The sequence below is a fragment of the Amphibalanus amphitrite genome, unplaced genomic scaffold (genome assembly GCF_019059575.1).
Source record: "Amphibalanus amphitrite isolate SeventyFive unplaced genomic scaffold, NRLGWU_Aamphi_draft 000757F_arrow, whole genome shotgun sequence".
NCBI lineage: Eukaryota > Metazoa > Arthropoda > Thecostraca > Balanomorpha > Balanidae > Amphibalanus > Amphibalanus amphitrite.
Window position 1 is genome coordinate 297,601 of NW_024882251.1, and position 27,207 is coordinate 324,807.

Here is a 27,207-nt window from a genome sequence, read left to right on the forward strand (position 1 = left end):
TCAGCCAGATTGGCGCCGGGGTTCGGGCGGCGGGTCGGTGGGCCAAGTGGTAATTAGGGCCGCGCTAGGTGATCCAGCCGCTGCGGTCAGTGTGTGTGCGGCGGTCCGCGGCGCGGCGCGGCGCGGTGTCGGAGATGAGTGTACTGCACCCGGAGAGGAACAGGATGGGCGTGCCTCCGGGGACACTGCTGGGTCACGGGATGGCGGCCGGCGGCGGGCACCACCAGCGCTCCCCGTTCGGCATACAGGAGCTGCTGGGACTGCACCAGGAGCCGCGGACCGGGCTGCCGCCGCCGCCGCCGCCGCCTCCGCCGCCACCACCGCCTCCGTCACATACACCGCCCTACAGCCGGGCGCCACTCTTCGCGCAGGTCAGTCACTCTCTGTCATATGTTTTAACTTTTACATTTGTCAAAGCACATCTGCTTCTGCAATCATTTTCGATGCTATGTAAGACATTCCGGCATAGGCAGTGGACACACAAAGCAGTTTGGCTGTATAATTGGATGGCATGGCTAAGTGACTTTAAGAGACGGTCAAAGTAAATCAAAGTATATAGTCTTCGAAGTTCTAGGAAGGTGAACCTGCATTAGAGTATGAAAAATCATCGGTTAACCGATGGGGGCACTTGCGGTATTGTATTTGCATCTACGGAGAGACCGAGCTTCGCCGAAGTTGTGTGGCTTCCCTTGCAAAGAAGGCGAATAGGTATAAAACAAAAGTTCATCCAGCTAGCCTGCCTTACCTATCAGTTAAAGCAGCATAGGTATAAGTAGGCGAAGTTTGAGAAGTTTTCGGAGGTCAGGAAGCCTTATGGGAGAGCATGCCTCTTACACCCCCCCCCCCCTCACCCCAGCAGCGACCAGCACCATCACGGACCCACCGATGCCTGAACCGTCCATTGTTATGTTCCAATATAATTACCTACGGGGAAGGGAAAGTGGAGTAAATTGGTCGTTTTTTTTTTAAACAATATAGATATCTCAAAACTCACCACTTGTTTCTGCATCTAATCAACGCTAGCTTTTCTGCATTCATTTTTCTATCCGCGGGTCAGAAAGCCTATAAGGACTAAGATTATAGATCAACCATCAATGTAAACATTTTGACGTTCAACAAAGGTCTGCAAGGTGGCCAAGTGCTTGGCCGGTGGGGTATGAGGGCTATCGGGCCGGTGTCAATTAGAGGCCGAAAACATACATATAAGTTGCGAAACTTCGGTGTCATCAACGGATAATTTTCTACGCACATTTCTCAGCTTAGATCGATGTTGGATTTCGATTCGAAAGACTGACTAATTTCTGGTCTGCGGAGTTTGTGTCACACTTTGAGAACTTGAGAACGTAATTATTTTAAACGTTCTGCTGACCTTTGAATTATAACTAACTTTTGCATTTGTTTATGTTTTAACTTTTATCATTAGCTTCACGACGCTCTTCGAAATGGAAAAGTTACCCTAAAAGTAAACAGCTTATACTCGTATGTCAATTGAAATAAAATAGTGATAAGCCGATCAAATTTACCTAACGCATTTTTGCATTGTTCCGACGTCATGAACCAATTGCTGCCATCAAAAATGGCAATTCAAATAAATTTAAACCATTATCACGATTTGTAGCCTTTTCATCGTTTTCCCGTTTCGTGGCCATGGACTTTTCCTTTAGGACAGGTGACCAGAACCCGGCAGCTAGTCTGCGCAGATTCTGATGGCTTAGCCTGCACTCCCTTGAAGGTAGACTGTGCCGTAATACCATCTATGTAGATCGACATCACCCTTTTAGAGACACGATTTCTATAGTAACGATCCTGAAAGCACTAGCCAATTAACCAGCTAGGTATGTACCGGCCAAATAGCCCCGCATCGACATAATAAAAGGATAAAATTGCTAAGAGTTAAAAAGAAAATGAATTGTTCTTCCAGATACCGAACCCACCAACGCATGGTACGATGTCGAATTTTGCTAACAACTAAGGTTAGGTCATGCAATACAACGTTTCCAACGACAGTAAAAGTGCTCGTTTTTCGTCCAAATTCAAATTTCACTGGCTTTGAAGAAGAATTACGGGAGACAGAATTTTGATACCTTCCTGCACAGTGACACTAGAGATGTCAACTGCTTAAAAGGCTATCTAATCATTTCGTCAATTATCTTACAGGTGGGGCGGCCAATTTACCTCTCCGGATAAATTGTCTCATTATTACCTACCAGAGAGCGCAAAGAGCGAACCAAGTCTTTCCAACAAAACGGTTTTTTAACGAGGGCCTGTCCCAGGCGGGTTTGACCCGCCCTGTAACATTTTAAGGGGTTTGTGTCTTGACAACCGTACAACCGTTTGACAAACAACTTCTTTGTTTAATAAGTTTCGCTTTCGTCCCCTTTGCAATTTGATATTGAATGTCTACTACCTGCCATAATTATGAGTGCTAAACTAAGAGTGTCAAGATTCAGTAGATCTAATATGAGAAAGCGGTTATTTGAGGTTTATTATAATTAGTAGGTACTAGGGTTACCCGCGTGCTCCGCAACGCGAAGAAGAGTTATTTTAGACCCGTGGGTATTGGGTTGGTCTGTGTCGATTTGGTTGGTAGATATCCATTTCGTTCGACTGCTTTTTTGACGGCCAAGCATTTTGTAAGAAAACAAAAAGATACATCGCATCGAGGTGCCCGTGTCGTATTATCATGCGTTCTACTTTAGAATGATTCGAAAACTGGCGTGAAGTCTTTTGAGGGCCATCGATGAATTTCGCTAAAAATGACAATGTAATGGTTTGGAACATTTACATTTTTAAGGATACTGTTGCTCATCATGCAAAAATGAAGACTGAACCTTGGACAGAATTGAATGCTCTTTCCAACGGTGTCATTTTTATTTGCCAGATGTATCAGATCATGGAGCAAAACCATTTTGAGGAACAAAGTGCCCGGCAGGGGCGCACCCAGGATTTTCCAGGGGAGGGGGCCCGGGCTCAAAGGGGCCTCCGTGTTCCGCTTGCCAGGGGGCCTTTTCTCTATCGAGGGGGCCTCCAAATGGCTTACTTTTTGACGGCCTCTGTATGTTTGGTGACGTTCTTAGCGTTATTAGTAAAGCTTAACCCTCACCCTGGCAGGGGGGTCGATGCGACCCCCCCCCCTAAGGTTTTTCAAAGATAGCGTAAAATTGGCGGCGCGCAACGCCGCTAAATTTGGCACAACCTATGGGGCAACCTTTTTTCATGTGATCTGCAAATTTCAGGTCCGGTCGACCTTGGGTCAGGCCACCATGTCAGAAAAACGGGTACAAGGTTATGGTCAAATTTAATTTTTTATGTACCTGTCCAACGCACAGTTTTGGACTGATTTCCTTCAAACTTTCAGGATGTGCTAAGTTCACCGAGCTGTATAATATGTAGTTCGTTTTTTATGTCACTGACCTGAGGTCAGTTAGGGGTCATTACGTCGTAATGTTAAGCCTATGGGAAAATATTCAAATAACTCCTATTCGGAAAATATAGAGATGTCCGCTTCGTTGTATCCCTTTTGTTCTTTGATACCACAGTACTTAACATAATGTCACTCGGTGTTTCTTTGTTTGGTGTACTTATCTAAGGTTCAGGTCAAATGAGGTCAACTCAGGTCAAATGACGTTTGTGCCGATAACTTGTCACATAATAGAACAGGTTTCAAAATGGTATCATTCTGTTCCTCTTGAACAGCTGAGTCGAATGATATGCAACATTAAGCATTTCAACCATTCCTAAGACTTAAGTTTTACTTAAGTTGTGCACTTAAGTACACTTTAATACCTACACTTTTAAGTACACTTAAGCAAACAAAAAAAGTATATCATTCGACACGCCTTGACGTGCTGAGTTCACTGGTGCTTTTGTTTTGCTCTATCTTAACCCGCGCCGGGCCGGGGGGTGTTTGAACACACCCCCCCCCCCGGCGGCTTTTCGCAGCTCCGCGCCGCCGTTTTTAACACACCTGTTCGTGCATCTTTTCCGCACATGCTGTGAAAATTTCAGACCCAGGTCTCTCAAGGTCAGGTCAGAAACAAATTAGAATGTTCGTCATGGCTACACCGACCGCACGATTGCCTTGAAACTTTCAGCGATTGATGAGAGTAACAGTGTATCTCGTGTATCCTATAAAAGCGTGTATAAAAACCTATTAAACGTGTATCTCGGAATTTCGATATCGGTGACCTAAGGTCAGGTCAATTTTGCGGCCTCTCTATTATAATTCAATGGGAGAAAATTGAAAGGCGTCTGTTTTGCACGAACGCCATTCTAGACACTCTCAAACATCGGGATGTAGGTAAAATGGACACACTGAACCCGAAAATTGCACCTGTGACCCGGAGTGTGACCCCTCGTTCTGAGATGTCCCCGAGGTCATCTCAGGTCACGAATAGTATCTAACAGTTTTTTGCTAATAACTTCTGATAGAGGCATGATAGAGCGATGAAAACGCCTTAGATGTGTTCGGCTCGACGATGCGGATCGACTGATATGCAACATGACCTTTTCCGGTCAGGTCCTGAGGTCAAATTTTTAAGTTGACTTTTCAAGGTCAACTTATAGTTCATTCGACGCGTTTTGACAAGAGGAACACGATTCTGGCAAAAGTAATGTCGTGGCTTTTTTGAGTCAGAAGTTATTGCCGAAAAACACTGTTCGTAAAAAACGGCTATTTTTGGAGTTTTTGCCCTCTGGAGGCTAAACCGTTGACCTGAGGTCAAATCTGAGGACATATTGGCGAAAGAGCGTCAAAAGAGCTATCGAATGCGCTTTTCCGCGGCGCTGTAGCTCTATCGGTTCCCGAGTTAGCCGTTGGCAGTTTCCAAAATGTTGAAATAGCCAACATTTTACCTTTGGTGACCTCTGGTAGCCTGACCTTTGACCTGACCCAAAAAATGACTGAAGTGTTTTCGTACTTATTTTGGACGCTCTTTTGAATGCCGCTTACCGCGTGTCGCTACGTGACCCAGGAGCCGAGTTAGAAGGGGGGTTTTCAGACACCCCCCCGGCCCGGCGCGGAAGTCGCGGAGCACCTGCCCGGCGCGGGTTAATTAAATCAAAAGTTATCAGCGAAAACTTTTGACCTGTTTTAGCAAATTTTTTACAATTATACCTCCCAAAAACCCCTAAATATTGACCTAGAGCAACCAAATTTGCACAGGGACGAGGATTTTAAGAGGGCCACCTACCTACCAAATTTGGTATTTCTAGGTGCCATAGGATCCAATCGCGAGGGGGGTCGCATCGACCCCCCCCCCCTCTGCCAGGCCGCGTTATGAAAAATGCCCTGCCAGGGCGAGGCGCTGCCCGGATAGGACCTCTTGTGAAGAGGGGCCTCCTATCCAGAGATGGCCTCTTTCCCAGAGACGGTCTCCTTCCAGAGGGGATCCAGAGAGAGTCCTGCCAGAAGGGGCCTCTTGTGCAGAGGGAGCCTTCCATCAGGAGAGGGCATAAAGGGTCTCGTTCAAGAGGCCAGAGGGGCCTCCTGACTCCTGCCCAGAAAGGGCCCCTGTGCAGAGGAAGCCTCGGGGTCTCCTGCCCATAAAGGAGCTCCTGCCAGATGAGGCCTCCTGGCTCCTGCCTAGATAGGGCCCTCTGTGCAGAAGGGAGCGTCCCATCCAGAAGGGGCCTCCTAAGCATAAAAGGTCCTCTGCCAGAGGGGACTCCTGCCCATAAAGGGTCTCCTGCCAGAGGGGGCCTCCTGGCTCAGGGGCGGTCGCAGACTTGGAGTTTGGGGGGGGGCCAACTTGGCAAAGGGGCCCCTGCGCTGACCCGGGGGGCCCGGTGCTAGCTCAAAGGGGCCCACGGGCGTAGTGCACGGGTACAGAAATCCAGGCCATGACCGGTGAAGCGGGGGGGGGGGGGGGGTAGGGAGCGGCACCCGAGCGGAGGCTCATTGCGAGCTTTGAGGGTGTACAATGTCGAAAAGGTACCGATAAGTGCATTTTGAATTATTGATATTGTCTAATTCACGCAACTGTGAATGGACTACCGCAAAAGTAAAGGCGGCTTAGGCGGCTAACTTTGCTATTTTCTAAGATCATCGTGCTAAAACTTTTGACAGTGGGTCCTCGGTATCTGTTCACTGTTCAATCACATGTGTTCCGTTTCATCTTCTCTCTTTTTTTACTGGGCACAAATGTAAGTTTTGAAGACCATTACAGTATCAAATGCTTCGAAAGATGGATAGTGGGCAAAATATCCTAAATTTGTCGTGCTGCATGGAAAGTAGTGTTGCTGAGAAAAGGGGGTTTTGTTCTAGATTATTGTGGATGCAGAATACATTGTCTGCACCCACTGCAGAATTGTGTTTGGTGCAACTGCGCCCACTGCACCCATGGTTCCTACACTTATGGGCCCATCGATAGCGCTTAGGCGATACCTATCGCCTAGAGGCTGCAATGGGGCCCTTAGAGTACGGTGTCAGACCCCCCAAAGGCCGGCGTTGGACCCAAGGGTCAGCGAAGGGTCTCAAAGGCCCCAGGTAGGACCCCAGAGGCTGATGTGGGCCTTCAGAGGCAAGTGCGTGACCCCCGAAGGTAAGGCTTGAGCCCCCCAGAGAACATAATACGGCCATCAGTGGCCGGTGTAGAGACCTCATAGGCGGCCAGTTTGGGGCCCCTCAGAGGCTAGTGTGGGGCCTGAGGTGTCGGCATGAGACACTTAAAGACCGTTATGGGTCCTCAGAAGCCGGCATCGATCCTTCTGAAGCCAGTACGGGGCCCTCAGAGGCACATAAGGGTCAGTTTGGGTCCCAGAGACAGAAATGGGACCATCAGAGGCCGGTGTGGGACCTAGGCTGGTTTGGGCCCTTAGGGGCCAGTTTAGGGCCCTCAGAGACCAGTACAGGGCCTGCAAAAGGCAGTTTGAGACCATCAGAGACCAAATTGGGCACTCAGAGGCAAATGTGGGTCCTTACAGGCCAGCATGGAGCCCTCAGAGGTTAGCGTGGTGCCCTAAAAGACCGACATGGGCCGGCGTTGGACCCCAGAGGCCAGTAGAGGGCCCTTAAAGGCCAAGATGGGCCCTCAGAGGCCGATGCGGGCCCTTACAGACCGGCATCGGGTCTTTAGAGGCTCGTGCGGGGTCCTCAGAGGCTAAGGTGGGTACTTACAGGCCAGCACGAGCTGTCAGAGGTCAGTGTGGGGCCCTAAAAGACCGGCATGGGCCGGCGTTGGACCCCAGAGGCCAACAGAAGGCCCTCAAAGGCCAAGATGGGTCCTCAGAAGCCGATGCTGACCCTTAGAGGCCGGCATCGGGTCTTCAGAATCCAGTGCGGGGGCCCTCAGAGGCTAATGTGGGCCCTTACAGGCCAGCATGGGGCCCTCAAAGGTCAGAATGGGACCCTAAAAGACTGGCATTTGCCGGCGTTATACCCCAGAGGCAGTAGAGGGCCCTCAAAAGTCAAGATGGGCCCTCAGAGGCCGATGCGGGCCCTTAGAGGCCGGCATCGGGTCTTCAGAATTCAGTGCGGGGCCCATAGAGGCTAATGTGTGTCCTTACAGGCCAGCATGGGGCCCTCAGAGGTCAGTGTGGGGCCCTAAAAGACTGGCATGGGCCGGCGTTGGACCCCAGAGGCCAGCGGAGGGCCCTCAAAGGCCAAGGTGGGCCCTCAGACGCCGATGCGGGCCCTGAGCGGCCGGCATTGGGTCTTCAGAATCCAGTGCGGGGGGCCTCAGAGGCTAATGTGGGTCCTTACAGGCCAGCATGGGCCCTTAGAGGTCAGTTTTGGGCCCTAAAAGGCCGGCAAGGGCCGGCATTGGACCCCAGAGACCAGCGGAGGGCCCTCAAAGGTCAAGATGGGCCCCCAGAGGCCGATGCGGGCTCTTAGAGACCAACATCGGGTCTTCAGAATCCAGTGCGGGGCCCTCAGAGACACTTAAAGGCTGGTCTTGGGACTCGAGAGACAGAAATGAGGCCATCAGAGGCCGGAATGAGGCTCTCAGACGCCGGTTGGGCCCCTGAGACCGGTTTAGGGGCCCTCAAAGGCCAGTGGAGGGCCCTCAGAGGTCAATTTGGGTCCTCAGCGGTCAATGTGGACGCTTGACCGCCACTGAAGGGCCCTCCGACGTCAGTGTAGGACCCTCAAAGACTGGTATGGGAGCTGTTAATAGCTGGCGTGGGTTTCTCGAGCCTCGTGACAATCGAATACGGGCCAGGGCCCCATACGGCCATGGGGGCCCATCGGTTGTTTGGGGGGGGGCCAAATGATATGATGGCCCCCCCTGATTTGCCTTTGGGGGGGGCCATGGCCCTGATGGCCCCCCCTGCGACCGCCACTGTCCTGGCTCCTGCCCACAAAGGGCCTCCTGTGCAGAGGGAGTCTCGGGGCCTCCTGCCCATATAGGATCTCCTGCCAGAGGGGGCCTCCTGGCTCCTACCCAGATAGGACATTTTGTGCAGAGGGGGCCTCCTGACTGCTGCCAAGATATGTCCTCTTATGCAGAGAGAGACTCCCATCCAGAGAGGGCCTCCTGCCCAGAAAGGGTCTCCTGCAAGAGGCCAGAGGGGCCCCCTGACTCCGGCCCAGAAAGGGCCCCTAAGTAGAGGAAACCTCGGGGCCTCCTGCCCAGTATAAGATTTCCTGCCAGAGGGGGCCTCCTGCCCAGTATAAGATTTCCTGCCAGAGGGGGCCTCCTGGCTCCCACCCAGATAGGGCCATCTGTGCAGAAGGGAGCCTCCCATGCAGAAGGGGCCTACTAAGCAGAAAAGGTGTCCTGCCAGAGGGGCCTCCTGCCTATAAAGGCTTTCCTGCCAGAGGGGGCCTCCTGCTCCTGTCCAGAAAGGGCCTCCTGTGAAGAGCGAGCCTCGGGGGCCTCCTGCTCATGAATGATCTCCTGCCAGAGGGGGCCTCTTGATTCCTGCCCAGATAGGGCCTCTTGTGAGAGGTGCCTCAAATCCAGAAGGGGCCTCCTGTGCATAAAAGGTCCCCTGCCAGACGGGGCCTCCTGCCCATCAAGGGTCGCTTACCAGAGGGGGCCTCCTGTGCAGAGGGAGCCTCGGGGGCCTCCTGCCCATGAAGGATCTCCTGCCAGAGGGGGCCTCTTGATTCCTGCCCAGATAGGGCCTCCTGTGAGAAGGTGCCTCACATCCAGAAGGGGCCTCCTGCCCATCAAGGGTCGCCTACCAGAGGGGGCCTCCTGGCCTCTGCCCAGATAGTGCATCTTGTGCAGAATTATAGTAGGTTAGGCAGGAAAGTCAAGTGTAAAAGTACCCTAAGCGGTGCTCAGGGGGCCTCCTAATTATGACCGAGCGGGGGGGGGCCCGGGCCCCAAGGCCCCCCCCCTTGGGTGCGCCACTTTGAAAGTGGCACAAAATTGACAAACGCCATTTTCTCCCGTGATTTGTACCACCTTGATTTGGATCAATCAGCTTTTCACAATTTTTATGTGATAGGCGGTACATTTCTCTTGCCAACAGGCGTTGTTCCATCTCGCTCTGTTTAACGGTCACCTAAAAATAAAATCAATTCCAAAATCCGCCAAAAACCGCAATTTTTCAACAAAAGTGCCCTCCCGGTGCACGTGGCGCGTGCTATCCTCCGTATCGCACACCATTCCATCGCCCATTCAATTATCTACACGATGCTATTTTCCCCGTGCCGGTCGGATCCCTGGTCACCAAGATATTGCACGGGGACTGGACCCGTGTCGGCCAAAATTAGCCGTTTTCGCCCGATTTTGCACGCCGATTTATACATGTAAAGTCTATGACGCGAATTTGCACTTTTTGGGCACGCGCCACGCGCTCACTAACGACCCGATCGAGCTGAGACCCCTCAAAGGCACGTCGCGCATCTTTGATCTATGAGTTGTGCAAATTTCAGCGCGCTAGGTGCAACGGTCTGGCCTGTAGTCCACGCAAAGCAGCACCAAGTCGGGACCTCGGTAACGGACAGACGCACCCTCCTCAAATAGTAATATAGATTTCTCTTGCCCACAGGCGTTGTTTCAACTCGCTCTGTTTAACGGTCACCTAAAACTAAAATCAATTCCAAAATCCGTCAAAAACCGCATTTTTTCAACAAAAGTGCCCTCATGGGTGCACGTGGCACGTGTTTTCCTCTGCATCGTACACCATTCGACAGCCCGCTCAATTCTGTACACGGTGCTGTTTTCCCCGTGCCGGTCGGATCCCTGGTCACCAAGATATTGCACGGGGACTGGACCCGTGTCGGCCAAAATTAGCCGTTTTCGCCCGATTTCGCACGCCGATTTATACATGTAAAGTCTATGACGCGAATTTGCACTTTTTGAGCACGCGCCACGCGCTCCCTATCAATCCGATCGAGCTGAGACCCCTCAAAGGCACGTCGCGCATCCTTGATCTATGTATAAGTTGTGCAAATTTCACCACGGGAAAATCTCAGTATGAGCGGCCCGGCCCGGCCCGGCCCGGCCTGTAACGCTTTTGAGAGGCTTATATCTCAGCAACCGCTGGACCGATTGGCCTGCGGTCTTTTTTGTCGGGTAGCCCAATCCCTTCTACCCCGTAATTGACTACTTGTGATACATCTAAGTCACTGTCGTGGCACGTGCCACGTGAAAAGTCAAGGGTGTTCAAGCAGTTTTGCAAAAGTAGTGATTTTGAGAGGCCCATATCTCAGTAGCGGTTTGAGCAATTGTCTTGCGGTAATTTTTATAGGGTAGCTGCATCCCTTCTACCAAAGGTCGGATACTCTCGATGCATGTGGGTCACCCCCAGTGCACGTGCAAAATACAACAATAAGAGGTGTCAAATTTGTTCCCATTTCAGTAACTCGGTAATTACTGGGGCGATTTCGCTGAAACTTGGCATACAGGTAGGCACCCACCAGGCAATGCATTCCCATGTGTTGCGGTTAGGGTGCTACTGCACGTGCGCACGTGCAGGGGGCGTTTCCAGATCTCGAGAACGGCTGGGCCGATTGCGCTCAAATTTGGTACACGGTTGGGGACCGGTTAGTAGGATGCCGTGCAAAAGTCATTTTGGACCCCGTTTGCACGTGCGCACGTGCAGAATGCCGCTTCCAGATCTCAGGAACGGCTGGGCCGATTGCGTTCAAATTTGGCACACCGCTAGCGACCGGTTAGAAGGGTGCTTTGCACAAGCCCGTTGGAAGGAAGTACCCTCTCGCCCTTCCGCACGTGCAGGGCTCACTGTCTCGCTCGCTCGTTCTTCGCCCAAAAGGCGTTTTACTGGTAATATAGATATTGATGAAATAAAACATCAATCTGGAAATCTGATGAGGGGCTATGCCCGAAACTGTTGTCTCTTTTATTTTCGATCATACTTTATTCATAGGCTGGGCAAATCGCACCGAAGCATACAACTTTGCCTGTCCGTCGGAAAACAACGGGCAATGCGTTTCCACGTTTCACGGTAATGGCGCTACAGCACGAGTACTGCGGTTTGTGGCTTGAAGTTATTTATATCACAGCAAACACACAGCACAGCACACAGCACACAGCAAACACATTCTGAAGCTTAGAGAACATTTTCAAGCCAAAGAATATTCGATACGTAGAAATATAAGGGGGAACCTTCGGGGAATAGTACCTACTCATACTGTGTCATACTCATACCTATAGGCCGCGGAACGGGGAGGGCACCGGGGCATCGTACCCCCTTGATTTTGCCATTTTAACATTAGACCTATGGGTGTTGCATGGAAAGAATGGGACCAAAAGTCAGCAGTGCCCCACCTGACTTTTGAAGGTGTTCCGTCGCTACTGTACAGTGCCCAAAATTGACGATTTTTTTCATCATTTCGTTCGCATAAAAATAAGCACTAACAATATTATGAATAAAAGTTGTATTTAAATTGCACATTGCACAACAGCCCATGAGGGTTTGTCTGTCTTGTCTACCGCCTGTTTCCAGCCCAGTTTCGGCTAGTTGCCTACATTCCAGTCTAAGCCTGCTCGTCTGCCGTCCGTTTCCAGCCGAGTTTCGACCACCTGAACTCCGTGGCCACATCACGGATGTACCAGGCGGCGGCGGCAGCGGCAGCAGCTGGCTTCCTGCCTTCCGGGGTACAGGGCCACGGCGTGCCGACCACGGGCGCAGGGGCGCAGTTCGCCGGCTTCGACCTACGGGGGATGGAGCACACACCCAACACAGGTGGGTATCGGGGCGACTCGCGGAGGGCGGCCGGTTCAAAGGGAGACTCGTACTGAGGGACTGAGATTTGATGCCACGGTGAGTTGCGAGAGTGGGGCTATATGAAGCAATGAATATTGAACACTGCGGCTTACTTCCACTGCAGTTTAGCGGCTTCCTCATCCAAATACTTGGGTTATCGGTGTTTTCCTTAAAAAGCAATATGAATATTGAATAACCGCAACTGTCCGTCTCCGGTAGGCATACCTAAACAAATGTATCGATTCGTGTAAGAACAAACATCTAGGTTCATTTCTATCAACCAGCTAAAGGGCGAAACAAAACCGCAACTGCATGTGTATTGTGTAACGATTAAAGGGCATGAGCAAAACACATACGGACAGAATATCAGAGGAGGGACGAGACAAACCATCACTCATTCCTTATTTATATTCTTAATCTAAATTGATCACTGTCAGCTGCTGGCATAAAGGTAAGCTGAACACAACTGCAGCAAAGTTACGATGTTCCCTCAACATCGATCTCTCGGAAACTCTCAGTCGTTAGGTTACAAGCTACTGGCCACGTGCTCCTCCGTACCTGACAGAACTCACACCTCGTCACGTTCCGATTTTCGCCGCCAGCCCGGTAGCCGGGCGATGACGCGGCATATTTGCACCGGCCTCACATGGCGAGTCAGCTGCGCGGCAGAACCAGATCGATAGATGGTTGCCCAGGCAACCACGCCGTGAACGGGAAACGTCTTCGCTAATTACCTATTTGTCGGGGAGAAAGGGACCAATAGCGGGGTTTCTCCCCGTGATGATTCCGTAAGGCGCGTGCCGTCCTTCTCGTAACGAGCTGATTGGACCATCCGGGATTGGGATGGGATACATGGGTTGGCTTATTTAAAGCCAGGCCCAGAATAATCTGAATATGTATACTGAGATGGTGTTTGTGATTAGTTATCAGCGAAAAGAGAATCTTTCAATTGAGTTGTCAATAAGCATCCGTAGTGCGTGCTCTCAAGCTGTTAGCGTTGTTCACAACTGTAATTACAAGCAAGAGTCACCTGATCTAATGCCCCGTCAAACCCTCGACTCTGAGTCCACCAAACGTCAAAATCATCCGCATCCCTTCTTTAACAGCTCAATTAATTGTCGCTAAAACGATCGACCCAGCCATTGGAAGCCGAATTGGGTATCAATATTACATTCAAGTAATCATCGCCGATCCCGGGAGCCGTTTCGTTTCAATTATTGGCCGCGCGTCGCCGCTGCCTCTGGGCCGATATGGCCCCGGGGCACGGCACGGTCCGACAATGGGGACTCTATTGGCCATCGCCGCCCATTGAGTGCCGGGACGGCGACAATGCGCTACTCACCGGCGTCATTGGAGGCGAGCCGGACCACCAAACTGGCTGCCGGAGCCGGAATGTGGCCACCGAATTGGACCCGGGAGCGAACGAATTGGAAATTGGGTGTACTTACAGACCGGTGGACTGAATTTAATTGGGCATTGCAGCTGGACGTCGCTACATCTGGAATTTGAATTTTTTGCTGGTTTGCATTGGGCACATACGTACCGATTACCTACCCTACCTAGTGTACCTAGTCAACCATTGGGCAATGCACATTGGACAGTCTTTTCAAAACATTTTCATTGACACTGCATCATTTCTTCTAGCGTATAACCCAACGAGTGCAGCCTCGGGATCTCTTTGGCCGCTACCGCCAGACCCGTCTAACTATATCGTCAGCTCTCCCCGACTGCTCTTTCCACTGCGCTGTTCAGTAGCTAGCACAGCATCATAACATCACATGATATCATACCTCAACACCACATCATCACTGCATCCGTGGCTCACGGGCTACATCTCGTTCCTCAGCCCACCACTGCACCGCGAGCGGTCGGAAAACCCGGCCTCGCGTGTGACAAAACCACCGCCGCCGCCACTGGCGATTAGACACAATCCTGGAAATGACACAATCCTGATAAGAAGGGAGATGAGGCCGGCTCTCAGGTGTTCCCATGACGTCACGCACAAAATGGCCGCCGGCCGCCAACCGCCGCCCAATAATAAGCTCCAATCGGCAGCGGCGGCGGGACAGCAGTAACGACCGACGCGACAGCCGAGGGCGCTTTGTTTTCCCGCTCTGAAGGGGTGTCGAGGGTGAGAGCGGCGCAGAGGGACCGGACGGGGTACGGACGGCGACACAACTCGTTCCCATGACTGGCCAACAGCCAGACGGAAGGGAGAGCTTGTGGGACTGTAGTGTAAAGGTGCATATGTTACAGACCGTATGAAAACTCAGTCCGTTTGCAAACGGCCTGGCCCAGTCAGGCCGTTTGAAAACGGCCTGAAAAAGCCGGCCGTTTGCAAACCGCCTGAAATATCAGGCCGTATGAAAACGGCCTAGGCAGTTTGAAACGGCCTAGACAGTTTGAAAACGGCCTAGTCAGTTTTCAAACGGTCTGGCGAAGCACAACAGCCTCTGAAGATTGAACTTAATGGATCCAGGTTGGTCGATGATCAGGTTGCATCCATGTGAATGCTTGCGCATTCCATGCCGAATGACTCGTCTACATACGTCGAACATTTTCTTACTGTGTTGATGCTGGGCCCGACCCTATTTCGACAATATTACTAATTATACAAGTTCACGGTCCGCCTGTGTACGGCCATCCAGTTGATGGAGCCTGGTGAAGGCACTACTGGTGAGGTCTGGTGAAACGTATCACTACAAGACTCACCAATTATTTTGCGGCATAAAACACGGGAGCGCGCAATGGACATCAGAGTTCACAGCAGTGGCGCGGGAGCCGGGGGGGGGGGGGGCTAGCGGGGGCTGAGCCCCTCCAACTTTTCGGGCTGGGGGGGGGGGGGCTCGTAATGTATTTGAGCCCCCCCCCCCCCCCCCCAGCTGGAGAAATCGAAATCGGAAATCTACCAACATAATTTCATAGATTCATACATAGGCGCGGGAACCGGGGGAGGGGGCAGTGGGGGAAGCTTGCTCCCACAGCTCTGGGGCCGTGGGGGCGGTGCCCCACAACTTTTCATGAGGTCAGGAACCGTTGGGGCAGCTTGTCCTCCCCAAATCAGGGGTTGTGGGTCACAAAGGAACAAAGCATGTAAGTGAAAAATCCACCTCTTTCACTGGCTCAGCAACTCATTTGGCAGATTAAAACCTTTATTCCAGGCTGCCAAAACGGTAGTTTCTTTACTCAGCTGAGACGGAATAGGTTCCTGACTTTTTTGCAAATATTTTCTTTTTTTGTTGAAAAGGCCAAGGTCTAAAAATAAGTGGCCTAAAACCGGTGAGAAAACTAGATTTGGGAGTACCCTAGGTTGATCTACATTATGGTTCAGCCCCCCCCCCACCCAGTCTGGAAGAAGTTCCCGCGCCACTGGTTCACATTAGAGTCCTCACCGCGCCCGGTCGACCGCCGCGCCGCGCCGGCGCGGCGGCTGGCCGGTGGCGTACGCCGGCAATACTTGACCATTGCGGTGGAAGGCGAAACTTTGAAGTCCGGGGGAAGCCCGGGTCGACCGGGCGCTATACGGGCCGGGTCTCAGTTCTGCTAATCTCTTCCTGACCAGGCCTGCATTCGTCATCGGGAAAATCAGGGAGAATTTTCCGGAACTAGCGAGAATCATCGGGGATCACGAACGGTATCGCGATAACGAGACATGCTGAAGATAGGCGCTCAACAACCATTTTCCGACGGAGAATATTCGAGTGACAATATTTTTCCGGATGCCGAATGCACCTCAGGATTTCATGATGCTATGTAATGTCATGAAACGGTCGTGCTTCAACAAACTCAACATTGTCCAGCTGTAACTTTATGCAGACCAGATTGTTTTCAAAATGCCTAGACCGTTTGCAAACGGCCTGGTGTCTGGAAAGTTGTCATACGGCCTAGACGGTTTGCAAACGGCCTGAAATTTTAGGCGGTTTGCATACAGCCTGGAATTTCAGCCCGTATTCAAACGGCCTGACTTTTCAGTCCGTTTGCATACTGACTGGGCTGTCCAGGCCGTTTGCAAACGGCCTGAATCGGGCCAGGCCGTTTGCAAACGGCCTGAGTTTTCATACGGCCTGTCAGGGCCGGCGCCACGGATTTCGCCTTGCGGGGGCAGGTTTTCAGAAAAAGGGCCCAAACAAGATGGGGGCCCAAACTTTCCGAAATATCGTCAATACCGTCAATACTATGCAAGCCTTTATTTGTACCTTGACCTACCATTCCCACACCCGTTGCCTCCTACACAACAACTTTTGTGTTAAAAGACACACTCTTAACCCTCGCCCGTCGTGGGGTTTTTCCAGCCACGAACGTAGGTATAGGGGCGGGAGTTCGTTGGGCGTTGGGCCCGCCCTTGCCGTTTCGCCCCTGATAAAGCTAGACCTTCGCAGAAAAAAAAACGAGCGTGCTGCCCGTGACGAGAGGAAGCCGATGATACCCAATTTTAAGGTCCTTGGTCATCGGCTAACCTTCCAGGTCAGGTCAATGACCCAAAAGTCGGAAAATCGGGACATGTTAGAACGTCGTAAAGGGTGGCTGCAGTCTTCATGCATTTAGGCCAGGTCGGGTCAGGTCAGGTCAGGTCAATCAGTAAGGGTTTTGCCGGATATTTGTAGTAGCTGGCAACCGCCTCTGACAGCTTCGTAACATGTTACGAAGGCACCAAAATTACTTCATAAATGTTCAAATGGTTGCTAAATTCGAATTCAGCTAAAAAAACTAGCTTAGAGACATGTAAAACTCGAAAAAGTGAACCGAGGTCATCAAAGGTCAATGACCTAACCTGACCTTCCGGTGACCTTGACACCCACCCTAATGCATGGGAGCAACATCATATCCCATGTTTGAACGCTTGAAACCACGAAAAGGCTGCAAACGTGCGGCTAATGCGAGCCGACATACGCCGAATCGCCATTCGGGCCAAACATGGTCTCAAAAAGTAGGTCACAGGTCAAAGGTCGTTAGAGTCAAGGCCATGAAATTTTTAGGATAGGTGTAAAATTGATTAACGCGAAGGTACTAAAAGTTTCGTCGCGATCAGCCGCTCTTTACGCGAGTTATTCGCGAAAAATCGAGGGGGTCCGTTCGACAATAGGCAAGACATTGTTCTTGTGGTAACATGAATAGGTAACCTTTGTTGTTGGAAACTGTTTACTTGACCAACGAATTCCACGTAAACAACCTGAATCAGCCTGAGCAGCCAAATTCTGAACAAAAGCGTGTTTTCAATACTCGAGTTTATCATGCCCCGCCTCCCGGCTGGAAAGTGACTCTGACGGACAGTGGCTCAAACAGGAGCTCGGCTGGACAGGGCCGGCCCAAAAACACCGGTACACACATGACACAGGAGCGGTGCCTCGGGTAATACACTAAGGTTGACCTAAAGGCCCTCGCATGAGTGGTATGGGCCCTCTCAAGTATGGTACAGTTGACCCCGAAGTTTGACCGGCGCACTGTAGGCGTTCGGGCCGGTCTAGCCTCTTACGGAGCAAAAAAATTATTTTGCTTTTATGAACACAAAAAGCATACCAATCGACTACAAAATGTCCATACATTATATAAATGACTATTATCTGGTCATGCAACAACTTGGTATAGGGTGAAAGGGGCTTCAAACACAAAGCTTTCTTAGGCCGTAGACAAGTCATAGTTTTCGGGTGTTTGAAGAGTCAAAGTAGATGCCATGGGGATCTTATGTGCGTGAGTTTTACACGCCAATGATTTTATGAGTTGTTCTGTGACATGTTACGATCAATTCCGCGCAACGAAAAATGAGGTTGCGAAAATCATTTAGCAGCATGAGAGATAAACATATCACCGAGTTATTTTGTATGCTTAAAATTAATATCACTCACTATGTTAAGCCGATCTTTTGAGTTCCCCCAGGTCCCGCTCGAAATCGAGTGTCACCATGTGCATTGTGATGTTATTGAACCGGCCAAGCAATAAAAAAGTGCGCAAACTTGCGCCATTTGCTGCTATGCAACATTTTGCAATACGCCGTCTAGCCTTTATTAGCTCCATAGTGACGGGAGCGAACAAATCAGCCTGCATTTTAGCTTATATTATTTCAAGTGATGACAGAAACACCAGCCAGTGTTATCTCGTGGGTCAGAAGCATTCTAATTGACCGGAGGATGAGCTGTCACGTGACCGGAAAGGCCTCAGGCGATGCACAGTGGGCGATCCGGCCGGTCTGGTCTCGCGAAACCTCAAACACATTTTGTGTCCTAAAAAAAAATTGAGAAGTATTGCACATGAGTTAATGGGAAATTCTGCATAAGTCACGCCACCCCCCCCCCCCCGAGGCCGAGGGGGGTGCCGCCCCCTTATAGGTTTTAACGCGATAGCTCACAACACGCCGGCGATAAAGAGCTGAAACTTGGCGTACTTGACCTTTGATTCAAGCCGGTTCTTGTTAAATCAACCGCATTTTCATGTCAGGTCAGGTCAGGTCGCTGACCTATGACGTCATAAGTGAACCTCTGCACGGTCCTCAGATGTTGCAACGTCGCAACGCCCTCAGTGCCAGAGGGACGTTCACAGGGAGATGAAGATTTCAGGACGTAGCATACCCCGAGGTCTCACAACATGTATATTTATATCTCGGATTTTTTGCTTAAGTTCACATGCGGTCAGGTCGGTCGCGTGATCTCACCGTTATAAGTCAATGAGGAAAATATGGAAGCTGTTATTTTAGCGCCAGGAATGATCTATAACTATCTCAAGCACATGGAATCATGGTTTCATGCGCTCCCTGCAAGGTACGGTGCTACACCTTTGCATTGCTAACCTTGCATGACGTCATTTATGACGTCACTAGGGCCATATTAGTTTTCCGTCAATAACTCCGGAACAAAGTAAGTTAGACAGTCGCCCTCCTTTGACCAAGTTCGTGACCTGAGGGACTCTGACCAGACTTTGACTCGAGGTCAACGACTCAAAACCTTAACCTTCGGACTTATAGGTGGTCGAACGGACCACCCTCGTTTTTTCACGAATAACTCGCGTAAAAAGTGGCCGATCAAGACGAAACTTTCAGTACATTCGAGTTCATCAATTTCACACCTACACTGAAAATTTCATGACCCTGACCCCAATGACCTTTGACCTGTGACCTATTTCTCGAGATCATGTTTGGCCGGAATCGCGATTCAGCGTGTGTCGGCTCACATTATCCGCGCGTTTGCAGTCTTTTTGTGGTTTCAAACGCTCAACCATGTGAAATGATATTGGTTCCATGCATTATGCTGGGTGTCAAGGTCACCTGAAGGTCAGGTCAGTTCATTGACCTTTGGTGACCTCGGTTCACTTTTTCGAGTTTTACATGTTTCTAGGCTAGTTTTTGGAGCTGATTTCGAATTTCGCAACCATTTGAGCATTTACGAAGTAGTTTTGGTGCCTTTGTATGATGTTACGAGGCTGTCAGTAGTGGTTGACACCTACTATGAATACCCGGCAGGACGCATACTGGCTGACCTGACTTGACCTGATCCGACCTGACCTAAATGCATGACGAAATCATCTGTGATCAAAACTAGCATGAAATTCGTGATCGGCACCCCGAAAAGCCCCAAAGCAACCTCACTTTACGATGTTCTAACAGGTTCCGATTTTCCCGACTTTTGGGACATTGACCTGCCCTGGAAGGTCAACCAATGACCTAGGACCTTAAAATTGGGTATCATCAGCTTTCTCTCATCACGGGCAGCAACCTCGTTTTTTCCGCGAAGCTCTAGCTCGATCAGGGGCCAAACCGCAAGGGGGAATGGAAGTGCTCCGTTTTGCCACGCTTATGCAACATTTCATGCAGTTACTGCACATTGCGAAAGCTTATAACATGGGAAATCGTCATGCATTCACGTTCTTTAATGAATTTGCTACAGTTTGGTGTGTAATTCGTAGGCGTAGGTCTCCTAGATCCAAGGCTATAAGGGTTGAAAGGTTGTGAGAGGCTAGAACCCTTGAAACGCCCACTGTGCGGCGGCCAGGGTTTAGTGATAATCGCGGGCGATTTCGATATCATAGGAACCCCATGAGGCCTAGTTCCTATGTTCCCCCGGGACTGGATATGGGCCCTCTGAGGTCTCGAATGGGCATTTGGAGACCGGTTACGCCCCATTAGGCCTAGTATTGACATTCTGAAGCCTGGTATAGGCACTTTGTGGCCTGATACGGGCCTTCCGATGTCTATTCGGGTCTATGCGGCCTGAAATTGGCCTTCTGAGACCTTGTAGGTGCCCTCTGCGGACTGGTCTGGGCCTTCGGAAACCTGTCAGGTCCCCATTAAGTCTATTATGAACCTTCTAAGGCCTAGTAGAGGCCTCAGAAACCTGGCTTGGCCCCTTGAGACCTAATATGGTCCTTCTGAAGCCTGGTTTGGGCCCCTGAGGCCTGGTATGGGCCTTCTGAGGTTCGGTAAATCCTCAGTTTGGCATGGCCATTGGAGCCCGGAAAAGGCTCTCTCTTGACTGGTAGGGACCCTCAGAGGCTTGATATGGGCCTTTTTATACTACTAGGGGCTTCTGAGGCCTGGTATGAACCCTCTCAGACATTCTAAGGACCTTACCAGACCTTTCAATGGCCCTCTCAGCACTGTTGTTGGCCCTCTAATGACTGGTATGGACCCTCTCAGGCATGATACGGGCCCTCCCAGTTTTTGCAAGGGCCCTCTCAGTACTGCTGCAGGCCCTCACATGAGTGGTATGGGCCATCTCAATTTTCAGGTATGGTACGGGGCCACGGGCCCTCCTAGTCATTGCAAGGGTCCTCTCAGTACTGCTGGGGGCCCTTCCATGATTGCCATTGACTGACATAACCCTCAGTAATATGTCAGGGTACGGGCCCTCACATAACTTGTGGTGGCCCCCTCATTACTGTTATGGGCCATGCTGTGGGCCCTCGCAGTACTGATATGGGCCCTGTCACGGCTGGTATGGACCCTCTCAGGCATTTTACTGCAGGCTCTCACACTCCTTCCAAGGGCCATCTCAGCACCGCTGCGGGCCCTATCATGACTTGTATGGGCCCTCTCTTTCTCAGGCATAATATGGCACCTCCCTTTCCTGGGCCCATTCATATATTAAATGGGCCCTCTCAGACGTGGCATGGGCCCTCTTTGGCCCGGGCCCTTTCTACAGCCTGGGAAAATAAGACAGGGCCACAATCACCCAAGATACAAAATAAACGATTTTCTTTCACCTTTTTTTGCTAAATTGGGCCCTTTTCCAAAAACATGGGCCAAAGCCCGTAAGTTTTATCTTGGCGGCGGCACCTTGAGAAGGCCCCCTTTGGCTTGATTCCCCACTCCTGAAGTCATTTCTACAGCTCTGCCCAGAAGTCTTCTTTCTGCACAGCCAGAGAGTATTCCGTCCATACCTGACCTGCTGGCTGAAAGAGGGCCCCAGTGTTCAGAGTTGGGGGGGCGGCTGCCCCTCCTGCCCCCCCTGTGGCGCCGTCCCTGCGGCCTGTAACACATACATCGCATTGCTGTTGCGTCCAAGTGTCAAGGCGAAATGCGTGTAATAAGCCCAGTGGCCAAAACATGCTTGTAAGCACCGCAAAAATACATATCAGCATTCAGAATCAACGCAATGGAGACTTTGTTCGAGTTTCCAAGGTAGCTATATCGATATCGATCTACATACCCATATGGCATATCGGGAACATTCCAGCTACTGCATGTGAAATGCCGTTTGATATAAGAAAGGGTGAGAAATAAAAGTTTGTAGAGTAACAGCGGGAAAGCTTGTAGTTTTATGTGTTAGATTTGGCATCTAAATATGGATTTCTATCGGGTCGATTGCTGAATCATTTATTGCATATGTTATCATTAGGCGAAATATTGAAGAAGTTCTGAGCACAGCTCAGAAAATTCACTTGGTGGAGACACCTTACTCCTTAGTACCTACATAATACATACATACATACATACATACATACATACAAACATACATACATACATACATACAATCATGCATATAAGCACACATAAATACATACATGCATATTACCGCTTGCATCAAACATATATTTTTCCATACCATAGAGTCTGCCGTGGTTGCAGATCATTGTGACATTTTATCTGTTAAGTCAAGCCTTCTTTGGCTCAGTAGTTCGTTTGAACTTGGGAAACTGGCATAGGATTTCGAACTTTGCCACGATATGACACCTGAAGACCCCAATAGAAAACACAACGTTCATCTGTCGGCACCTACCGGAGCCGGGCCAGATTTGCCTCCCCACACCTAAACAGAGCAGTCTGCGGGGCCGGCGCGGCTGTGTTTGGTCTCCGGCCGGAACTGACCGCGGCGGGAGACGGAAGGAATGCGCCGACTTCCATCGGAAACCGGAGCGGCTTCTTCCCCGCGCGCCGGCGAACCCCGCCGCGCGGGCCGCTGGGCGCCGCTCTGAGGCTCGCGCGCCGCCGCCGACGGGCCTCGGGGCGCCCGACGGCGCCGACGGACGTCCGCCGGCCGCCCGCCGTCGCCGCCGACCGCACTAATTTGTTGTTGGCTCGATGGCTGCTCGAACGGCTATTTCTGGGCCGGCTGGCGCTGTGAAGTTGTCAATGAACTATCTGGAGGGTGTTCAGGGTGACAGGGTTTGTTTGGAAATGGATGTCACTCCTGTAATTATAGTTCAAAACCCAGGCTTCGGCTCGCGGGTCTTACCGTCCTAACGGTAAAGAAAATAAGCATTATTTTGGAAGAAGCAAGAGTTAAACTTAACTGAAACGTAAATAATTAGCCTTGCTTTTCACCATAAGGTTTGACTTACCATAGTAGATCACCAAACATGCATCGATACTCTTCGTCCAATCTAATGCTTCAAACACCCTCTCAATCTCATGTATCCTATGTATTATGCATATGTACATACTGTCTGCCCGTTTTAGTTCTCTCTTTATCACCCACTCTCGCTCTCCATTCGCTTCTATCCCCAGCTCTTTCCTCTCCTATCGACCATTTCCTCGGAAGCCGACCACCAAATTGAGAAATGCCAACGGGCAATTCAAGGCGCGCCCGCCGACCACACAAAGTGTGCGAAATAATTGGCAATTTGCCGGTGACGGTGCTGCTGGGGCGGGGGCGGGGGCGGGGGCGGGGGCGGGGAGGCTTCGACAGGTCGTCCGCGGCCGAGCTCCGGCAGACCACAGCCGTCGTGAGGCCACGCCCCAGTGATGGAACGATGAAAAGAACGGCAGCATGGAGAGGGTCCGATGGGCGGCGGCGTGAGTGGCATGTCTGCGGTGAATATAATGAATGCAGTGCAGCTGTACTACATGGCTGTCATCTAATCATGCAAACTTGTTGCTGCTGATGCTTTGAATACCGTGCCGTTGATCTAGTGCAATGCGACAGCCAACCTGAGATGGGTCACAGAAATGGCTAAAACTACATTACCTCGTTAGCTCATTCCAAACTGCACTGTATCGTAGCCAGGGTTGTGCTCGACTAAAAAAAATTTGCCGACTCAACTCATCATTCAACTTCAGAAAGCCCTGACTCAACTCTGACTCAAACAAGGAGCTGATTTTTTCCCTTGACTCGACTCATGACTCAAGCGTCTGAATGAAAATATGAGTTGACTCAAACTTGACTCAATTTTTGTTGAGTCAACTGAGTTGACTCAAAATTGACTCAGATAAAAAAGTTGTTGAGCGGGGGGGGGGGGTGAAAAAAATCAAGCAGCAGGGCCAGGGCTAAGTTGTTAAGCGGGGGGGATGTTTGACTCAACTCAATGTCAAAAGCTATTTTACTGACTCAACTCCTACTCAACTCAACGTCTTAATATTTTTGTCCGACTCAACTCTGACTAAACTCAACAGCTCAACATTTTATCCGACTCGACTCAAATCTGACTCATTTGAGTAATCTGACTCATTTGAGTCAGAGTTGAGTCAAATTTCTGACTCGACTCATGAGTCAAGCACAACCCTGATCGTAGCACATGCCAACTTTAGCACAACAACTACAAACGCCACGATAGAATAATGGCGAGAGCGTAGAACACCTACCCACTTTCCATTGTGAACGTTTGTAGATCTTCTTACTAGTGAATAGTCCCAGTCCTTCTAGGCAATCGCACGGAGCTGCCAAGCACGCAGCATCAGTTAACACGCTACATACGCGTTTCTGACTCACCGTGCTGTTCGACTCGAATTTCCATATTATCCATCTGCGAGCTATCTCAGCAGCGTCCGGAATCTGATCGGCCGTCGGCACGACATAGCATGCACACCGCCAGATAGCCAATATCTTTTTACGCAACCTTGAACGGCCGCCCTATTAAGCGGGCCAAATTGCTAGTTGGGCCGGCCGGCGCGCGTTGCGTGCTCCGTGATTTACTCGCGTCACTCAGCGGGTGCTCGGCCGTGGTCCGGCTGCCGAGCTGTCGAACCACGCGGCCGAGCTGAGATGCCGTGATCGGCGTGATTGGCACGGTAATTAACCCGCTGGAAGTCGGTCCGCGGACTTTGATCGTGGGTGGCGGCCAGCCCGGTCTGCCTCGGGAACTGGTGGAACATGATCGGGTGGTTTTTAGGCATGCGTCAGTATCTGGGAAAACGGTTTATCGGGTCACGAGGTCAACCGGATGAGAAGGAGTGCCGACGTTTGTGCGACAAAGAAAACACAGCTCGGGCGGCAGCCCGTCGGCGGAGTTTGCCTGGGCTGTACCGCAGTACTGGCGTGTCGTGCGGCACAGCATGCCAGATACATTACGCTCATTGTATGGGCATTGGGCATAGGGCGTTGTGTGTTGCCCGAGAACCGAGTTTTTAGTAAATTGTTTTGGCCGCATCATTTCATCAGTCATTCGAATTCTGAGGCAGGATCCATGACTGTCGGAATGGAAGCAAACACAGTGCATAGCCAATGACGCCTAATAGCATCGGTAGCGTTATCTTTCTAATCTTGCGAGCAGTGCAGCGTGCAGAGACGAGGAGACGCATCATTTGCAATAGGTTTGTTAGTTTTTCTAATTTCTGTTGACTGAAATTTAGCTTTGTGAGGTCTGGTTATTTCAAATCGGTTCTTTGCTGTCTTCTGGGCAACCGCCGTGTTGGCTTAACCCTCGCATGTGTAGGGGGGGGGGGGGGTCGGATGGACCCCCCCCCATGGTTTTTCGCGAATAACTCGCGTAAAAAGCGGCCGATCGCGACGAAACTTTCAGTACCCTCACATTGATCAATTTTACACCTACCCTGAAAATTTCATGACCCTGACCCAAATGGCCTTTGACCTGTGACCTCTTTTCCGAGACCATGTTTGGCCGGAATCGCGATTCTGCGTATGTCGGCTCGCATTAGCCGCGCGTTTGCAAGCTTTTCATGGTTTCAAACGTTCAAACATGTAATTTGATGTTACTCCCGTGGGTGTCAAGGTCACCTGAAGGTCAGGTCAGGTCATTGACCTTTGGTGACCTCGGGTGACCTCGGTTCACTTTTTCGAGTTTTACATGTTTCTAGGCTAGTTTTTGGAGCTGAATTCGAATTTAGCAACCATTTGAACATTTACGAAGTAGTTTTGGTGACTTCGTAACATGTTACGAAGCTGTCAGAGGCGGTTGACACGTATTACGAATACCCGTCACGACGCCTACTGGTTGACCTGACCTGACCTGACCCGACCTGGTCTAAATGCTTCAAGACATCATCTGTGATCAAAACTAACACGATATTCGTGATCAGCACCCCGAAAAACCCCTTAGCAGCCACTCTTTACGACTTTCTAACAGGTCCCGATTTTCCCGACTTTGGGGTCATTGACCTGACCTGGAAGGTCAACCAATGACCTAGGACCTTAAAATTGGGTATCATCGGCTTTCTCTCGTCACGGGCAACACGCTCGTTTTTTCCGCGAAGCTCTAGCTCGATCAGGGGCCAAACGGCAAGGGGGGGGGTCCAACCGACCCCCCCCCCCCCTACACATTAGAAGCTGGCAAACGCCGCACACATGCGAGGGTTAAAATACCTTATCTTACCTCACTTTACCGGATATAGTACTTGGAGTGCCCATATGACCAGTAGCGATTCGCAACTGTTGAATTTATTTTGTTTGACGGTTGACCATAGGGTCCGTCGGGTCTTCTTGCCGGCCGTATGGTCTGTATTTTGTCTGCTGGTTTCCCGCCGGACCTGTCTGGTTTGACTGTCGGGTTTGCTATCGGGCTGGACTGCCGTTCGGCTGCACTGGCCGGCCGGTCAGTGGTCTGTGTCGGGCTGCCCTCTCTCTGGTCTGTACCGAACTGGCAGAACTGCCGGTCTGTGTCAGTCCTGGCCGCACTCTCGCCGTGGTCTGTGCCGGTCCTGGCCGCACTCTCGCTGTAGTCTGTGCCGGTCTGTGTCTGGCGTCTGGCGCCGCCTTCCGCAGGTGTGTGGGACGCACCCGACCGACCGAGCAGACACGGCACGCCGGCCCGACACGACCACAATGGCTCTCCTGAACAGTACACCAATTAGTCGACAAAGCGGCGGCCCTGATTGGCGGCATCCGCCGGCCATTTTCGGCCCGTCATGCTCCGTAATTAATCATCACGTCAATGCGCGGCGTGAAACGGGCCGACGCCTCACTATAATTTGACGCTGATTCGCGGCCTGCCGCTGACAGCGAGCATGTGCTGCTGCATATGAACAGGCTGCCACCGCCGCCGGCCGGCACCTGATGCCGGTGAGTGCCACAATTATACGGCGTAATTGTCATACCTGCACAAAGTGGCTGACAGAATAACTGTGAGTGAAAAGAACAGGCTGATTTGGGGGTTGTAAGCCGAGGCTTTAAAAAGCTCGAGCGCTCGTCCACGATCTGGGTTGTGATGAAGACACGACTGCACATTTTGCAACTCTAGCACATGCTAACCACAAAATGCCGGTGCTTTGGCGAGGCAGCCCTTAGCTCTGAATATACATATAGTAATTAGATGCTTGTCTGTTCAAACAAAATATGTTATAGCGTACGTGCCACAATCACAACTGCATCCGTCTGTACAGGCGTTAGCATACGAGCTATACAGAAGCTGACAGGCGCCGGGTGGAGCCCAAGAGGAAACCTAGCCGTCAGCAGCGTGCTTTCATGTTTGCACAATACAGAC

General features: G+C 50.9%; 1 protein-coding gene across 1 annotated transcript; it reads left to right on the forward strand.

The window, feature by feature from the left end:
* LOC122365678 (myb-related transcription factor, partner of profilin-like) lies at window positions 1–26,578 on the forward strand. The gene is made up of 3 exons (XM_043337102.1): window positions 1–371; window positions 11,928–12,105; window positions 26,490–26,578. The coding sequence occupies exons 1-3, from the start codon at window positions 135–137 to the stop codon at window positions 26,576–26,578; spliced, it is 504 nt and encodes a 167-aa protein (XP_043193037.1). The 5' UTR covers window positions 1–134.
* The last annotated feature ends 629 nt before the right edge of the window (window positions 26,579–27,207 follow it).